We start from the raw sequence: 16,796 nt of genomic DNA, 5'->3' as shown, positions 1-16,796 counted from the left end.
TAAACCCAAAGTTAAGCATATGCTGTCATCAGGGGGGATTTACCATTAGGCAATACTAGGCAGTTGCTTAAGGCCCCAAGTTCATGGGGGCCCCATAAAGCTCTGTTTGCATGTATGATTAATACAGCTATTACTTATTTGTCACATTAATTCTGTTTTTGATAAAAATCCTTTTGCTAAATTACCATCAGAATGCTGATAATATTAAGTGTGTCTCCTGAGATGAGATGAGCAACTAGTGAGCATTAAACCATCGAAAGAGATTTCCCCCTATATTGATTGAAGTATTTAGTTACCATATTGAAGATGGGTGTCCTTTCTATGGAGACGGGCTTATATTTACTCCCAGTTATTATTTCATTCAAATGAAAAATGGAGAACAGAGAAGCAGATCATGGCTTGTCTACAGTGAAAAGAAGGACTGGGTTATTTACTTTGGCCTTTTTAGAAACACAGGAAGGAGCAATCAGCTAAGTGAGCTTAGTGCTTTGAAAAAATCTTTCATTCCTTTAGAGACAGCATGAAAAGTCAGCTGAGTACAAAACATAGAGGAAAACAGGAAGAAAAGGGACAAGAAGAGAGGGACACAACCTAGAACAGATAATGGATGTCTATTCTATTAACATTTCTCTATCTGTAGAATGGGTCTGTTTTATGTGTTGTCTTCTCAATTCAGAGGGCCCCCTGCCTGTCTTTGCCTAGGGTCCCAAGTTTCCTATATCCACCCCTGGCTGCCATCGCCGTGCTTCAGGTTGGGTCGGTGTGTCCAGGATTGTGAGCATTGTTAGTTTCCTGCTGTCCATAGTCTCACATACATCTTCGCTGCTTCTTTGTCAGCCTGTCAGTTTAGATTGATCCCTTGTTTGCGTTTCAGTTGTGTAACAATGTCAAATTAGATGTTTGAAAACTTAGGATATTGTTCTAGAAAATTAATCATAGGATTTATTGGAAAAGTTCTTAAAGGCCCTGATGACCCAGGATTTTGTTTGCTGTTATTAGAAATACTTTCTACACATTTTTTTTGTGTGTATTTTAACCAACTAATATTGTCCTATATCGCTTATAGGAGCTATACAGTTTCCCACAATCCTTTGTGTGACAGGACATATAGGCACAGCCTACCTTAGAGATGTTAACAAAAATACCTAATTCCTTTTCTTCCATTTTTAGCTGCATTTGTGTAGCTTTTAGTCTATTTTTTAGACAGCTGTAGTCCTAATTTAAGGCTGAAGGCTGTCCAGATTCAAATAGCAGTCTGGAAATCCTTTCCTGCCCAGGGAAGAGTTCTTATTGTTGAAAGGTGAAGGAACAGGAGCTAAGAGCTGCAGTTGGATGAATTGGGAAGGAGCCATAATATGATGTAACTTTGCTGATTCAGGATGACTGGGTCCTTGTTTGCTGTTTAGTTTGATTCTGCTGAACGACACTGAGAAGTTGTTTTCTACGATTGTTGTTTTACCGTAAAGCATTAAACAGCTCTAAGTATTCATTCCAGCCTTTCTTAACTTCTAATCCCTCTTCTACCAGTTTTGTCTTAGCTGGTTTTACTTTAACATTTCCACTCTAAACACAGAGTCTTCCTCCTGCAGCCACAAGTTAGCTCATTGATGTGACTTTGAGTCACGTTGCCTGAATCCAGCCGAGTCAGTGGAAAACCCGAAGCACAGCTGCAGCCTGTAAATATTTTAGATGTGTCTGAATGCACTCTGGCTGTGGAATAACTGCTCTGCTGAGGGCGCTATCCAAAAATTGGCTTTTCTGTTTATAGCAGGAAGTCGCTCACGGTAAATCATCATGCTTCTGTCTTTAAGGTTTTAAGGAACAAGAAGATTTAAGTCTTCCATTTAATTCAAGTGTCTGCTTCCATTCCATATGAAGTGTGCTACGGAGTGCACACTGAGGCTGGAAAATAAAGATCCATTCAACCCAATCTGCTAACCCTCAAACAACTTGTATCAGGCAGTTTTCACCCAGCAATTTCTCTTGGTTTTGGAAGAGTTGCCGGGCATTAGGGCAGCAATCATCCCCTAAACAGTTTGATTTGTGCAACTGGTGTAAAGGTCGGTTAGCGGTTCTGAACAAATAAATCCATGTGCCCACTCAGTTTAAGTGGAGAACGGTCATTGGCTGCATCCTGGGGTGGTGTGGGTACAGGCACTGCTACAGTGGCAGACTGCCCACTCGCCGGAGGTGGGGTGTGTTTTCTTTTTACGCCTTTGCTGTAAGACTGGCTTCAACTTCTATGATTTCATGGTGATGGAGAAGTTTCTCACACGTCATCAGACTGGAAGAATCTTGGAGAGAAGGTCATTCTCGCTGGTTGGGAAGGATGGGAGAGAACAAAACATTTCTATGTAGAAGATTTATTATACAATAATGAGTGACTGAATTTGTTTAAGAGAAGCCAAGAATAGTTAAGCAGTCCATTACCACCAACCAGTTTAATAGGGTAGTTAAAGTAGTTTCACATTTATTAGGTTTAGGGAGAGTAAAATTTATTGTGTTTTGGACATAAAGCAAAAATTCTATTAAAAAGGTCTGATGAATATGTAAAGATAAGGAGCTTTAAAGGTTTATTTGTTTTGATGGTGTCCTTTAAAAATGGCTAAACTACAATGATTTGGCTTAATATTTTGAGATTGTGTACCCTGTTCTATCTGTGGTAGAAGCTCTTATTTAAAAATTTGAAAGGAAGTAGCTCTTGAGATACACTGCTGTGTTTTGACACCATTGACTAAAGGCTGCTATACGGCACACAAACCAACATTGTTGTTGTTATCAAGGTAGCAAGAACTAAAATAAAGTTTGTTTGGCATTCAGGTTTTTATATTCAGTGAGACACCTTGCTGCCAAAGTCTACCTCTCTATAAAATGTGTTGCTAAAGATCAATTGAGAGTGGGGGAGGAGGGAGTGGCACTAACAGTCTGCTAAGTAGGAACCCAAAGGAAGAAAAATTAATAAAATATTATACAATGTGTTCTGTCACTGTTTGGAGGAACTGCAACACTGCAGGAGTGCAGTGTCACAGGATTTGAACTGTCCTTCTATGACAACTTTTAAAGGAAATGCAGCAAGTTAGCAGATAAGGCAGCAAAAACCACATTTTAACTGCATAACTACAATTTTAAGTTTGACTAATCCTTGAGGCATATTTATTTTTCCAACCTAAGTACTGCCGTTCGGATCCTGTCCAATCACAGTACAGTAGCAGAGACTGTTAGTGAGAATACTACTTCTGCAGGCTAACCGTACTACAGTTAGCTGATGCTTTGGTATTTCCTGTTAGTGCTGATCAAAAAAGCTGTTTCACCATTGGTAAATGAGCCTACAGCATATTTGATCTCATCTCATGAAAATATTTACAGAAAAGGACAGAAATATCCTTTTCTGGTGCACAATTATAACTGTCTGAATCCAAATAGACAATCTGATCAAATAGTTTAGCTGTAGTCAAAAACGTTTCATTTTTTTCTTTGGTTAACCAGCCTCTTCAGCCATGGTGGGCCCTTTCAGCCTGCCACCAGTCTGTTCAGGCATGTTGCACCCTTTCAGCCTGCCTGCTCAGCCATGGTGGGCCTTTATGCCTGCCACCAGCCTGTTCAGCAATGTTGGGACCTTTCAGCCCGCCACCAGCCTGTTCAGCCATGTTGGGCCCTTTCAGCCTACCACCAGCCATTCAGCCATGTTGGGCCCTTTCAGCCTGCCACCAGCCTGTTCAGCCATGTTGGGCCCTTTCAGCCTGCCACCAGCCGCTCAGCCATGTTGGGCCCTTTCAGCCTCCCACCAGCCGCTCAGCCATGTTGGGCCCTTTCAGCCGGCCACCAGCCGCTGAGCCATGTTGGGCCCTTTCAGCCTCCCACCAGCCGCTCAGCCATGTTGGGCCCTTTCAGCCTCCCACCAGCCTGTTCAGCCATGTTGGGCCCTTTCAGCCCACCACCAGCCTGTCCAGCCATGTTGGGCCCTTTCAGCCTCCCACCAGCCTATTCAGCCATGTTGGGCCCTTTCAGCCCACCACCAGCTTCTCCAGCCATGTTGGGCCCTTTCAGCCTGCCACCACTGTTCAGCTATGTTGGGCCTTTTCAGCCTGCCAGCAGCCTGTTCAGCTATTCTGAGCCCTTCTAGACTGCAGCCAATCTATTCAGCCAGCAAATCTTGCTCAGTCGATCAGATCCAAATCTTTTTTATGAACCAGGCCCCACAATGTTCAACGGAATTATCAGGTTGATTGTCTGAGAATAAGTTATTTTGGTCAGTTCAGACCAAAACAGAACGTTTTCCTCTGTGACTATGGCTGAACACTAACTTCAACATATCTAGAATCATTATCTCCATAGTGAAGATAGTGTCATGCTGTGAGGATATGTTTTTTATTTACTGACAAGTACGTTTGTCAGGGTGATTGGAAGAGGAATTGGTCAAAATCCTGAACATTCCTGCAAAGACAAAGCTCGTTAGAGGAAGCATACAGTACAAAATATCAGAGTTAGAAACTGATTGAAAGATATTAATTAACTGGAATGGACCAAAGTAGATGATAAAATGTTTGGTAAATTGTTGCTTTTCACTCAAGCCTCTGGTTTTAATTGGTAAAAATGTTTAGTTAGTACTTTAGTAAAGCTGTTAATAGAGTCATATATCAGAGTTTCATGTGTTGGACAATCCTATTGAATTTAGACAACTGAAGTGGACCAGAGCTTTAACTTTATCAGAGAAACGGTCAATGAATCACTGGGAAGTTCCTTTTGGGAGAAAAAAGTGCTGACAGCTGATTTATCTCACTGCCACCAGCATATTAAGCCTCACTTCTTCCATCCTTACTTTGATCATCCTTTGTTTTTTTTATTTGCTCAACCCAAATGGTACCAAGCAGACATATGTTTTCCATTCTGTTCCTACCAAAGGAAAAAAAAAAAACACGCTGTCACCATAAGAAGTCTCTTACATAACCTCAGCCCTTACAAAATTTGAATCGTTCAGTTGGCAAATTGGGACGCTGCTGATTCTTAAAACCTTTAACTCTCAGCATTTAAATCTTCAAAACCGCAAAACCTTTAGGGCTCAGCTCAGTTCATTAAAATTAGATCAAGGGATTTTAGCGGAATCTAATGGTTTTTATCAAGACTCACATAACAAAACCAGCCACTTCCTCTCCTAACATTGTTTGGACAGGTGAGTGAAACTGCAAACTAAGCCTCAGTCCCACGACTGTAAGCTGCCTCAGACCCTCAAACCTTTCCAGAACAAACAGTAATCACCACAGTGGGGGAATTAAAGATAAGCAGAAGAAAAACCAAAGTCCTCAGATTAACCTTGTGTTAAAAAAATACTCAGAACTTATCCTTAATTCCTCTACTAGTTGTGCAGCAGATCTTTTGAGCTCTACTCTGTTGCTGTGATGGAACAAGATGCTGGATCCTGCTGTTACTTCAGCTCAGATGGCCTATTCTTGTCAGTGTGTGTATATAGTTCTGTTTGCGTTGCACATTTTACTAAACCTAACCTCCAGTTGTACCCCATGCTTTTTTTATCATTTGTGGAGGATTTTGTTAAGCTTGCAAAGTCTTGCTCATGTCTATGCTCAGTCAGTCTGAGAGGAATGTTGGTATTGATGTGGGTGAGCAGCTCATGTAATGAGGGAAGCAGAGACACAGTGAAAACGCTCGTTTTCAGGACTTCTAAGCATTTGATAAGTTAAAAAAACTGGAGCTTTCATAAAAAGTATGTTTTCTTTGTGAAAATCTTTTTTATGTTTGGAATACATTTCCAGCATAAGTGTGGTTTTCTTTACCAAAACATGTGTCCATCCAGCCTGGTATGGTGTCATTGTTGTTACGTTATTGTTGCAAGCAAGAAACATGTTTTGTTGATTAAAATAATTTAAAAAAAATATGAAATCCAGAAATTAAAACTTTGAAAAATATATTATATGAAACAAAAAATGTTTTGAAAGTAACTTTACTATATTTTCAGTTTTGTTTTTCCCCAAAAAATCATTCATTATATTTATTTGTCTTATTGAAATTTTTCAAACAAATTTTATAGAAGTTTCTACAGAGCCCTTTATTAAACACTATCGAATACAAACTTAGATCTATTAGATCTGGAGAAATGGTATTGAAGGGGTTAAGAATAATGAAAAAATCCAATAAGTTCTCAAAAGTGAGGCTATTATGTAAATCATATAATTTATTCAAAACTCCGTAGTGAGATATTTTGTAGCTGCAAGATGTTTGAGATGCAAAATGTAATAAAAAATAATTTCCTAAAATGGAGAAAAATAAAGCAATGAGAGGCCAACATGTAGGGACATTCTTTATATTGATGCTATTATATTAAGAACACCATTTTGACTAATATAATACGTGTATTGTGATTTATTGCTTACCGTTGCAATAAGCTCATGTTGACTTTCTTTCATTGTTACATTTTCTGTGAGGATATATTTGTACTCTATGTTAAGAAAGAAATAACAACATTATAAGAGAGGTGGAGTCAGATTTAAGCTTTCTAAAACCTAGAATGCAGCGATAGAGCTGATTCCTTCCCGCAATCATTGCAGCCCCAATTACAAGAGAAAAGACGAGGAAACAAAGTCCACTGGATTGTTTTTTTTTTTTTTTTTTTTTTTCCTTTTTTGGAATTTGTGCTTGTTTGGCACTTTGAATCTAAGAAGGCAAATGGCTCCCGACTTTTGCAACGATGAGGTAGGTCATAAAGGTGTTTTTTTCATTTTTTTTTTTCTTCATTTACTTAAAAATAAATGAATAAATCATGAAAAGCAACCAAAGGAGTAAGAAAATAGAATGGCAGAGATGAAAAGAATAAGGAAATTTGAAATAAAAAGTAACAAGTCATCTGCATATAGAGAAACAGAATGTCCAAAATGAACTTTAATCTGCTTGTAGTTTTTGAAAGAACTTTAGAGGGGGTTCAATAACTAGGCCAAAAAACAGATGACCAAGAAGATCACCCTAATAAGTCCTCAATTAATCTATAATATTCTTATTTTTATACGATTACTGTATCATTGGGAGGATGTGTTATCTGAAATTGGATTACAGTTCACCTTAACAGGTTAGAAAAGCTGCTCCTCACAGCGTCTGACAGCTTCTGGGTGTGGCATTCTTTTCTAAAACTTTTACTTTATTCATTCCATAACTTAAATCTTCTTAGTTAGCAACAGGTCCCGGTTGTAATTGAAGCTGAAGCCCCTTCCTAAAAGGCTCTCAGCTAATGAAAGTGCAACAACCTCCAAGAGTTAGCCTGGACAGAGGAAATGAAGGTTGCCTCATAGGGAGAGGCTTTATAACAGTCCGGTTTTATGGCAGCTTCCCCATGGAGACGGGGTCCAGTTTACTCAGCCTCCAGGCGCCTTTTGGGGATAAAGGAAGGCGCTAAATTAGGCGTCAGATACAACAGGCTGCCTGTTTTATCTCTGTTTACTGGCAGCTAATGTAGTTTATGCTTATTATCTTACTTCACAAGATGCCAGATATTTTTTATGGACATTTACCTGATGTGGTGAGCTATTATAAAACCATGGATGAGGGAGGGAATCTGCCCGCAGGCGTTCTTAAACAGCAACCCATTCACACATATAATTATAAACACAAAAGAGTTATTTCCAACCAAAAAAAAATAATGTTTTTTTGTTTTTTTATTTATTGGCATTAGTGACCTTTATTATTTGAAAGTAGGTTAACAGGAAATGTGGTTAAGAGAGAGGAGGGAAGACATGAGGGGGGGGGGGGGGGGGGGGGGGGTGTAAACTCGGTGACCGCTGCAGGTAAAGAAGTAGGTAAGAAAATGAGCCTGGATGCTTCCTCTAGCACAGGAATAGCATAGCATAAGAACAAAAATACATAACTGCTTGTGACACATGCTTATTTACAAACCCCTGCATATTTGACGTTTTATAACTAGGAGCTTCATACAGTAAACAGTGTTTTACGGTTAGGGTTATATATATATATTTTTTACTGTTTTCACCAAAGAAAAAAAAATCTGACAGCTTATCTCATAATTACAAGATACTGATCTCTTATTATGAGACTTTGATCTCAATATTATGAGATTTTATTTCATAATTACGAGATAAATGTCATAATTACAAAATAATATATCATATTTAGGAGATCAGTCATTGCTGAGCTATGCTACATGATGAAAAATGAGCGGGTTGTCGGATTTTATTTGTTTTTATTTCCTTCCTTCCTTACGAGAACTTATCTCATAATTACGAGATAATATCTCAAAATTATGAGATATTCATCTCATAATTATGAGATAAGCTGTCTGGTTTTGTTTTCTTTGGTTAGTGCAATACATTTCCGTAGAATCTTTCTTTTTTTTTTTTTTTTTTTTAAAGAAAGAAAGAAAGAAAACATTTTCATATATTCATAAATTTTTGTATTTTTTAACCATTCAAAAATAAAAGTAAATTTTCACTGAAACTGTGCAGGAATATATGTAGCAAAAATCTACATCACAAACCTATAAGCTGCAGAAAATGTTATATAATTAAATCTGTTTTCTTTTGAACTGAGTCTGTTTTTCCCTGATGCGAGCAGAAAGACAGTGTGTCAATGAAAAAGGAGGATTTATGTTTAAAATAAGAAGTATATAGTATTGAAATTATTATCTGATATTTTTAGGGCAAAAAAAAACATTTATTCTGTTGACAGATAATTTACCTGCTCAAATTAAGGGTTAATACACTATTTTAGAATAGTTTTTGCTGTGAAGTGTTTGACCTTTATGATCGTCAATTTTCCAAAAATAGCTGATCTCATCTTAGTCGATTCCTCAGGCTTGGAGCCAGAATATTCCTGCTCATATGACTGGAAACACGCCATAAGAAATGTTTCACTAGGAGTAAAAGGTTTTATTTTTGTGTTTCTCCTTACATATTTCCAGCTTGTTCTTTGCCCCGTGGATGGCTTCAGCCCCCCGATGTTCTTGGCCAGCCAAGTTGTAATTTTCCTGTTTGAATGCTTCCCCATGTGGTGCTCAGTCGGCCTGTTGGATAGCTTAGAGCTAACTATTTTTGTGGTTCCCATCGCAGCTTTGGTAGTTCTTAAAGACACGAGGCAGTGGAAATGAACAGAAATCATCTTGTCTGCTATGTTCCTTAAAGTTGTCTTTTGGGTTCTCCTTTGCTTACAGGTCTGGCAGTGTCATCGGCCATTGGGATGAAATCTTTGAATTTGTGAAGAATTTAGCAGAGAAGTTTAAAAGGTAAGAGATGCTCCACAAGTATTTACTGATGTTTGGTAAACCAGCTAAGACGCATTAAAAGGGGCAGCCAATGTGGAAAAATAGGTTTCCTGATGACGTCCTGTTAAAAGGATGTTCAAGTTTTTAAAGACAAACAAACTTTAGCATTTCTGATTTATTAAGCAAATCTTCCCAGACCAGTAACTAATCATTAGCTTGGTGATTTATACCAATATTAATGTTCCTGCAGGTTATGGGAGGAGCTCCTATCAGACATTATAGGTTATAGAGCCTCAATAGCAGCACTAAGTTTTGTTTTCATGTTCTAAATAAATCAAGTTCCCATTCAGTGCATTTCTACAATGGAGTATTAGGGCCAGGTGAGACATTTTTTTCTTTTCGAGAATAAAGTCATAAAATCATAAGAATAAAGTCATAATATTACGAGAATTAAGTCGCAACATTTCCGGAATAAAGTCCTAATATGAGAATTAAGTCATAATATTACAAGAATAAAGTTGTAATTTATGAAAACTCTGACATGATGCACTGTCTTAGCTAAAATGAGGAATGTCGAGCATTATGTGAAGTTAAATTTTGACATCAGTTTGACAAAAATAAGGAAATCTTTTAGCACCCACATCAGACTTAACCTGACTCCGCCAGATGGATTTGCTCCGCATATCCATCTGGAAACCTTCTGTTGAAGTAATTTTGGGAAGGGGCGAAAATACTGGTTAGCTGATTGGCCTATGTTGGTGATAGACGGGCCAAATAAACCAATCAGATCAACAAAGCATATGCCGTACTAACAGCCAGGCTACTCTTGCCGAAACCAGTTGGGAGAAGAGCAAAAACATCTTTTCCTCTGAGAAAAGCCTCCAGAGCAGTGTTTTGCTCTTCTTTCAGTGAAGAAATACTCTGTAATTCCGATAAAACTTGCTCGATAGCCACGCTAACGCTAGTTTCATCGGCTGAAGCCGCCATGTTCTTTAGACTGAACCGTTGCGCTTCTCGTTGCGTCACACCTCAACCCGCCTCAAAGCCAACGCTGATTGGACGTTCGTTTGGTGAACGGCTCCAAATTTTCTTCAACGGAGAGTCTCCAGACTGATTAGCGAGTGAAACCTTGAAAGCTCGCGAGATCAGGATGGTCTCACGAGGCTACATCAGACTGTGCAGTATGTCAAAGTGTACTCACGTTGCTCATCGGTGGAGCTGATCTGCCGCCATCTGCTGGCCAGAGCTCAAAGCTTTCTTTCTGAAACGCGTTGTGGTATAATAACTTAATTTTTGTAATTTACGACTTTATTCTCGTAATGCTACAACTGTGTTCTCGTAATGTTATGACTTTATAGTCACAATATTACACCTTTATACTTGAAATAAAAAAGAAATTAAAAAATCTCTAACCTGACCCTACTACTCTGTCGTACATTTCATTTGAACTCCAATGTTGCATTAATTTAGATGTCTTTATGTAAAATCAGTCTCTCAGAATTCTATCAAACTAAATGGAAACATGTAATATAAACACTTTGAATTACTAGAATATATCTTAAAAGTGTGTCATGTGCAACCCCTGCCATCTGATATGTCTAAACTAAATCAGTTTTTCATGAAATGCATCTGATTTTTAAAGAGCCTAAAGCAAATTCACAACGGGGACCAATGTGGTCCTTTTTTTTCATGGGGTCACATTAAAGAAACACCACAATAAAAAAAGTGCAATAGGATGTCTTCCATTATATGAAGTGAGCCACAAAGCCAGGGTTGCAGATCTTTCATGTAGAACAGCAGTTTCCACACATTTCAGCCTGTGACAAAATAAATAAGGCAACAGACTAACGATGAGGTCAGAATTCAAAGGTTTGATTTCAAAAGCTAAAAACCTACTAAGGCAGGGGTGTCAAAGTGGTTCCAGAAAGGTCCGTGTGGCTGCAGGTTTTCTTTCCAACCAAGCAATAGCACACCAGACTCCAGTCATCTAATCAAAGGAGTGCAATCTGAACATGATGACTTGATGAGATGAATGGAGTCTGGTGTGCTGTTGTTTGGTTGGAAAGAAAACCTGCAGCCACACGGCCCTTTCTGGAACCACTTTGACACCTGTGTACTAAGGTACAGTGGGATCTTCAACCTTTCATATCAGAAGAGCCATTTTACTAGCCTCGTGAGACCATCCTGATCTCGCGAGCTTTCAAGGTTTCACTCGCAAATCAGTCTGGAGACTCTCCGTTAAAGAAAATTTGGAGCCGTTCACCAAACGAACGTCCAATTAGCGTTGGCTTTGAGGCGGGTTGAGGTGTGACGCAACAAGAAGCTCGACAGTTCAGTCTAAAGAACACGGCGGCTTCAGCCGATGAAACTAGCGTTAGCGTGGCTATCGAGCAAGTTTTATCGGAATTACAGAGTATTTTTTCACTGAAAGAAGAGCAAAACACTGCTCTGGAGGCTTTTCTCAGAGGAAAAGATGTTTTTGCTCTTCTCCCGACTGGTTTCGGCAAGAGTAGCCTGGCTTGTGGTTGTGTTTTCGTCGTCGCTCTGTTAGTACGTCATATGCTTCGTTGATCTGATTGGTTTATTTGGCCCGTCTATCACCAACATAGGCCAATCAGCTAACCAGTATTTTCGCCCCTTCCCAAAATTACTGCAACCGAAGGTTTCCAGATGGATATGCGGAGCACTTTAGAAAAACAACCTATTAGTTTTTTTGGGGTTTTTTTATGATCTCGTATAGGAAATAGTTGCCAACTTAAACAACCAACAATGTATGTATTTTTAGATTTTAAAATAATATTAAAAGATGAATTCCAAGCTGATTAAAAGCAAAATGGCTCTAAAAATATTTCAGGTTCTTTTAATGTCTTTTTATTCTTCTTATAAAACCGCTAAAGCTTTTAAGACTTTTTTTGGTAGTAAATTATTTAGCTCTTTATTTACATTTTAGCCACTATTAAGAGCCTTTGTAGAGGGTCCAAAGAGCCACATGTGGCTCTGGAGCCCCCGGTTGCAGACCCACTATGCTAACAGTTTGTTGTTCTATGCCATCAAATAGAAATTAAACACATATGTTTATTTCAGTAATGTGGCTGTAGAATGCTTGAAGTGTTGATATTTTCCGGTATTTTTCTCTTCATGTTTCCGTCCCAGTCCCATGCTGAGGATGTCCTTCATCACGTTTAGCTCCAAATCATTCACCATACTGAAACTGACAGAAAACAGGTGATTCCCTTTTTTCTAACTGCACTGGTAAGGTCAAAGGTCTTTTTGTCCATTTGTTGACATGATGCAAAGGTTTGTGGGATCTAGGAAAAACTCAAACTGATCATCTGATCATTATTTCTTAAAAGGTTGCCTGTGTTTTTACAGACAGTTTGAAAAGTCTACCCCATAAAGCTCTGAGATACCAAACTGGGAGGAAAATCATTGACGTCAGTTTTCATTTCCAAACTACTTCATTGCCTCCAGTTCAGCCATGGACACTTTGTACTGATCCCTCAACCTTTTCGTGATTGTGGTGAACTGGTCCAGCCGGCTGCAGAAATATCCCAGCCATCCAGAGGGAAAAACACCAGTCCAAATCCTTCCTGTAATCCAGCTTTAGCAAGATTGCATGATTGACTCCAAAATACCCGTTTGGTTTGTTTTTATGTGTCTTTAAGGGTTTATTATTTTCAACAGAGCAAACCTTTTCTATAAAGTGTTCTGTGACTTGTATATCCTTGGTGCGAGTAGCTATACCCAAATAATGCCATAAAGCTCCATGTTATTGCTTAGAGACACACAGATTATTTAATCCCAAGCAAAGGTGGGGGAGGTCAGCCCGGTACAGTGGCAGCCATTCAAAATGGCCCTTCCCAAAATTTTAGATTCATTGCTCACTAACTGAAATATTTTAAGGTCTTTTATTGTCTTAATACGGATGATTTTGGCATACAGCTCATGAAAACCCAAAATTCCTATCTCACAAAATTAGCATATCTCATCCAACCAATAAAAGAAAAGTCAACCTTCAAATAATTATGTACAGTTATGCACTCAATACTTGGTGGGGAATCCTTTAGCAGAAATGACAGCTTCAATGCGGCGTGGCATGGAGGCAATCAGCCTGTAGCACTGCTGAGGTGTCATGGAGGCCCAGGATGCTTCCATAGCGACCTTTAGCTCATCCACAGTGTTCGGTCTTGCGTCTCTCAACTTTCTCTTCACAATATCCCACAGATTCTCTATGGGGTTCAGGTCAGGAGAGTTGGCAGGCCAATTGAGCTCAGTAATACCATGGTCAGTAAACCATTTACCGGTGGTTTTGGCACTGTGAGCAGGTGACAGGTCCTGCTGAAAAATAAAATCCTCATCTCCATAAAGCTTTTCAGCAGATGGAAGCATAAAGTGACCTTGCCCTTGATGAAACACAGTGGACCAACACCAGCCGCTGACATGGCGCCCCAGACCATCACTGACTGTGGCTACTTGACACTGGACTTCTGGCATTTTGGCATTTCCTTCTCCCCAGTCTTCCTCCAGACTCTGGCACCTTGATTTCCAAATGATGTGCAGAACTGAGCAACAGTCCAGAGCTGCTTCTCTGTAGCCTGGGTCAGGCGCCTCTGCTGCTGTTTCTGGTTCTAAAGTGTCTTGACCTGGGGAATGTGGCACCTGTAGCCCATTTCCTGCATATGACTGTGCACGGTGGCTCTGGATGTTTCCACTCCAGACTCAGTCCACTGCTTCCGCAGGTCCCCCAAGCTCTGGAATCGGCCCTTCTACACAATCTTCCTCAGGGTCCGGTCACCTCTTCTTGTTGTGCAGCGTTTTCTGCCACTTTTTCCTTCCCACAGACTTCCTACTGAGGTGCCTTGATACAGCACTGTGGGAACAGCCTATTGGTTCAGAAACATCTTTCTGTGTCGTTCCCTCTTGCTTGAGGGTGTCAATGATGGCCTTCTGGACAGCAGTCAGGTTGCAGTCTGACCCATGATTGGGGTTTTGAGTGATGAACCAGGCTGGGAGTTTTAAAGGCCTCAGGAATCTTTTGCAGGTGTTTAGAGTTAATTTGTTGATTCAGATGATCAGGTGCATAGCTCCTTTAGAGACCTTTTTCATAATATGCTTATTTTGTGAGATAGGAATTTTGGGTTTTCATGAGCTGTATGCCAAAATAATCCATATTAAGACAATAAAAGACCTTAAATATTTCAGTTAGTGTGCAATGAATCTAAAATATATGAATGTTCAAGTTTTATCATTACATTATAGAAAATAATGAACTTTATCACAAGATGCTAATATTTTGAGAAGGACCTGTATGTTTAGAAAGAAAAACCAACCTTAAACAAGGAGGGGGGGACTCAGATTTCAGCTTTCAAAAACCTCCACTGCAGCAATTGAGTTGATTCCTTCCCGCTATCATCGCAACCCCAACCCCTTTACAGGGGAACCAGAAGACCTCGTCTATTTAGCCAGGCCAACAATTCCCTTTAATAACCCCTTTCAGAGACATAGCAGGTATGGGGCATTGCAGGCTAACAAAAGACGCCAAACGACCCCCATTCCAAAGAGTCGGACCCGTTCGTCCGTTTCTGTTTGCATGTTTTCTAAACCAAAACAAGACTTTGTTGGGCTGCTGTATAAAACCTCAAACTCAACGCTATTTCTGACATTTTGAATTGAAAAAGCTTCCTGGATGGAAGAGAAACGTCTTTAAACTTGGAAACAAAGTCCAGTGGATTGTTTTTAACTTGTTTGGAATCTTCTTTGAAGACGTGCTCAGGACGTAAAAATATGTTTGCCAGTGTTTTAGGACGCGCTCTCAACATCAGACCCTTTATTTTTTCGCTCAAAGAGAAAACCATTTTTCCGCACCACTCTAGATGTTCAGTGGATCTTTTGTTTTCAAAAGGTTGTTTTCATAAAAATGTTATAGCCATCACCTGAACTCATCATTCAGAAAATTTCAAGTGTCTCAAACATTATTTTTGTTCTGCAGGGGGAAAATCCTACGAGGCCTGAATGCTCTGAGGAAAGAGAAACCTGGTGGGGATACTTTCATGCACCTGGGGCTCAAGAGTGTAAGCAAATATAACACCACATTTTTTTTTATTTTTTTTACAGTGTCCTGTCTGGCAATGTGGCAATAAGAATAAAATATAACATCACATTAACTTAACCACACAGCAGCTTAGTCAGAACAGTGTTAGGAGGAGATTAAACTCATTACAATGGTCTGATCAAATGTCCTCTAACAAAGAACATGTCTGTCTGCTTCTAGGCAAATGACCAAATACGCAAGGAAAACTTTGGTGAGAACCTGACCTCTTAGGGTTTTTGTCACTGTATGTTTCTGCCATCTGCATTGCATCTTCAGCTTACAGCTTTGGCTTGTGCTTTTTCCCAGGCACGGCGAGTGTGATCATCGCTCTGACAGATGGAGACCTGCAAACACAGCCGCTCATCGATGCACAGCAGCAGGTAGGAAACACGGATGTCCAACGAGCTTCAGTCAGGGACCAAGATAAGGAGCTCACTTATACACTGCAAAAACAATCTACAAATATGTATAAAAACTGATTAAATTAAGTGTATTTAGATAGTTCACCAATGGAATTAATATTTTTACTCATTAAATAAGATAATTAGATAGTATGCACTTGAAATATGACAATGCTATTGGTTTTTTTTTCTTATTTTAAATGTAAATTGTCTTGTTCCACCGGCAAAGTGTCTCAATTATCTCCTAAATTCATGAAAAAATTCACTTATTTTAAGAAAAAAATGCCTTATTTAGATTTAATTTTTGTGCAATGTAGGGAGCAGTTCTTCCATCAATGTTCTTCCTGCTTTTCTTGGTACTTTCTTGCTCTTGTTTTCCAATAGGCAGAGGAAGCCAGACGTCTAGGAGCCATCGTGTACTGTGTTGGTGTCAAAGACTTTAATGAAACACAGGTAATGACGTTTTTAGACTACACTCTGTACGAAGGCTGAGTCACATGTGCTTAAAAGGCTGTAAAGCTTTTCCAGGCTCTTATCTAACAGAGAAGCAGAACTGCAGCTGTTTATGAAAGAGTCCAAGTGTCCGAAGCAAGCCTAACCATGTCCACTCCCCTCTCTGTGCATCCAGACCTCTGTTTCCGATCACGGTTGAATTAACATGTGGCTGACCAAAACAAACACATAACAGCTACTAAAATCTGACAAATGTAGATTGGCATAAACTAGTTGAAAAGATGTTTATGGTCAGAAACTACTAATTAAGTAATTTAGTACAGTTGCTGATAAAAGCATTGGTTAAAATAATACCTCATCTTTATTCTAGCAGAAATAGGCACCATTTCATTGCAATAGTGCAGAAAGGAGGGTATGGAGTGCATTTTATTCCATTATTCTTGCAGGCAAAGAGCATATTTTATTAGAAATTATAAAAAAAATAAAATAAAAAAGCCTTAGAGAAAATTTGAAAAATCTTATAGTTTTCCTAGATTTGAAATGTTTTCAAATTATTTTTATTTTTTTTATGTTTTCATATTTTACATTTGTCTTTTCAAGAATGAGTTTTATACATTTCATTTTTTTAAATTCC

The 16,796-nt window shown here is 39.1% G+C and overlaps 1 protein-coding gene across 1 annotated transcript in view; it reads left to right on the top strand.

Moving 5' to 3' along the window:
- LOC119771307 (anthrax toxin receptor 1-like) overlaps positions 1-16,796 on the top strand; it is a gene marked incomplete at its 3' end in the record, with an annotated part of 45,919 nt that overhangs the window by 9,476 nt on the left and 19,647 nt on the right. The window contains exons 2-7 of the mRNA XM_038267175.1: positions 9,167-9,238; positions 12,371-12,442; positions 15,207-15,288; positions 15,489-15,519; positions 15,615-15,688; positions 16,094-16,162. Of these exons, the coding sequence (XP_038123103.1) occupies positions 9,167-9,238; positions 12,371-12,442; positions 15,207-15,288; positions 15,489-15,519; positions 15,615-15,688; positions 16,094-16,162 (400 nt within the window). The remainder of the gene's footprint in view (positions 1-9,166; positions 9,239-12,370; positions 12,443-15,206; positions 15,289-15,488; positions 15,520-15,614; positions 15,689-16,093; positions 16,163-16,796) is intronic.

Source organism: Cyprinodon tularosa, unplaced genomic scaffold (assembly GCF_016077235.1).
Source record: "Cyprinodon tularosa strain WSP-4 unplaced genomic scaffold, ASM1607723v1 ctg664, whole genome shotgun sequence".
Taxonomy (NCBI): domain Eukaryota; kingdom Metazoa; phylum Chordata; class Actinopteri; order Cyprinodontiformes; family Cyprinodontidae; genus Cyprinodon; species Cyprinodon tularosa.
This window is presented reverse-complemented; position numbering and strand designations above follow the sequence as displayed.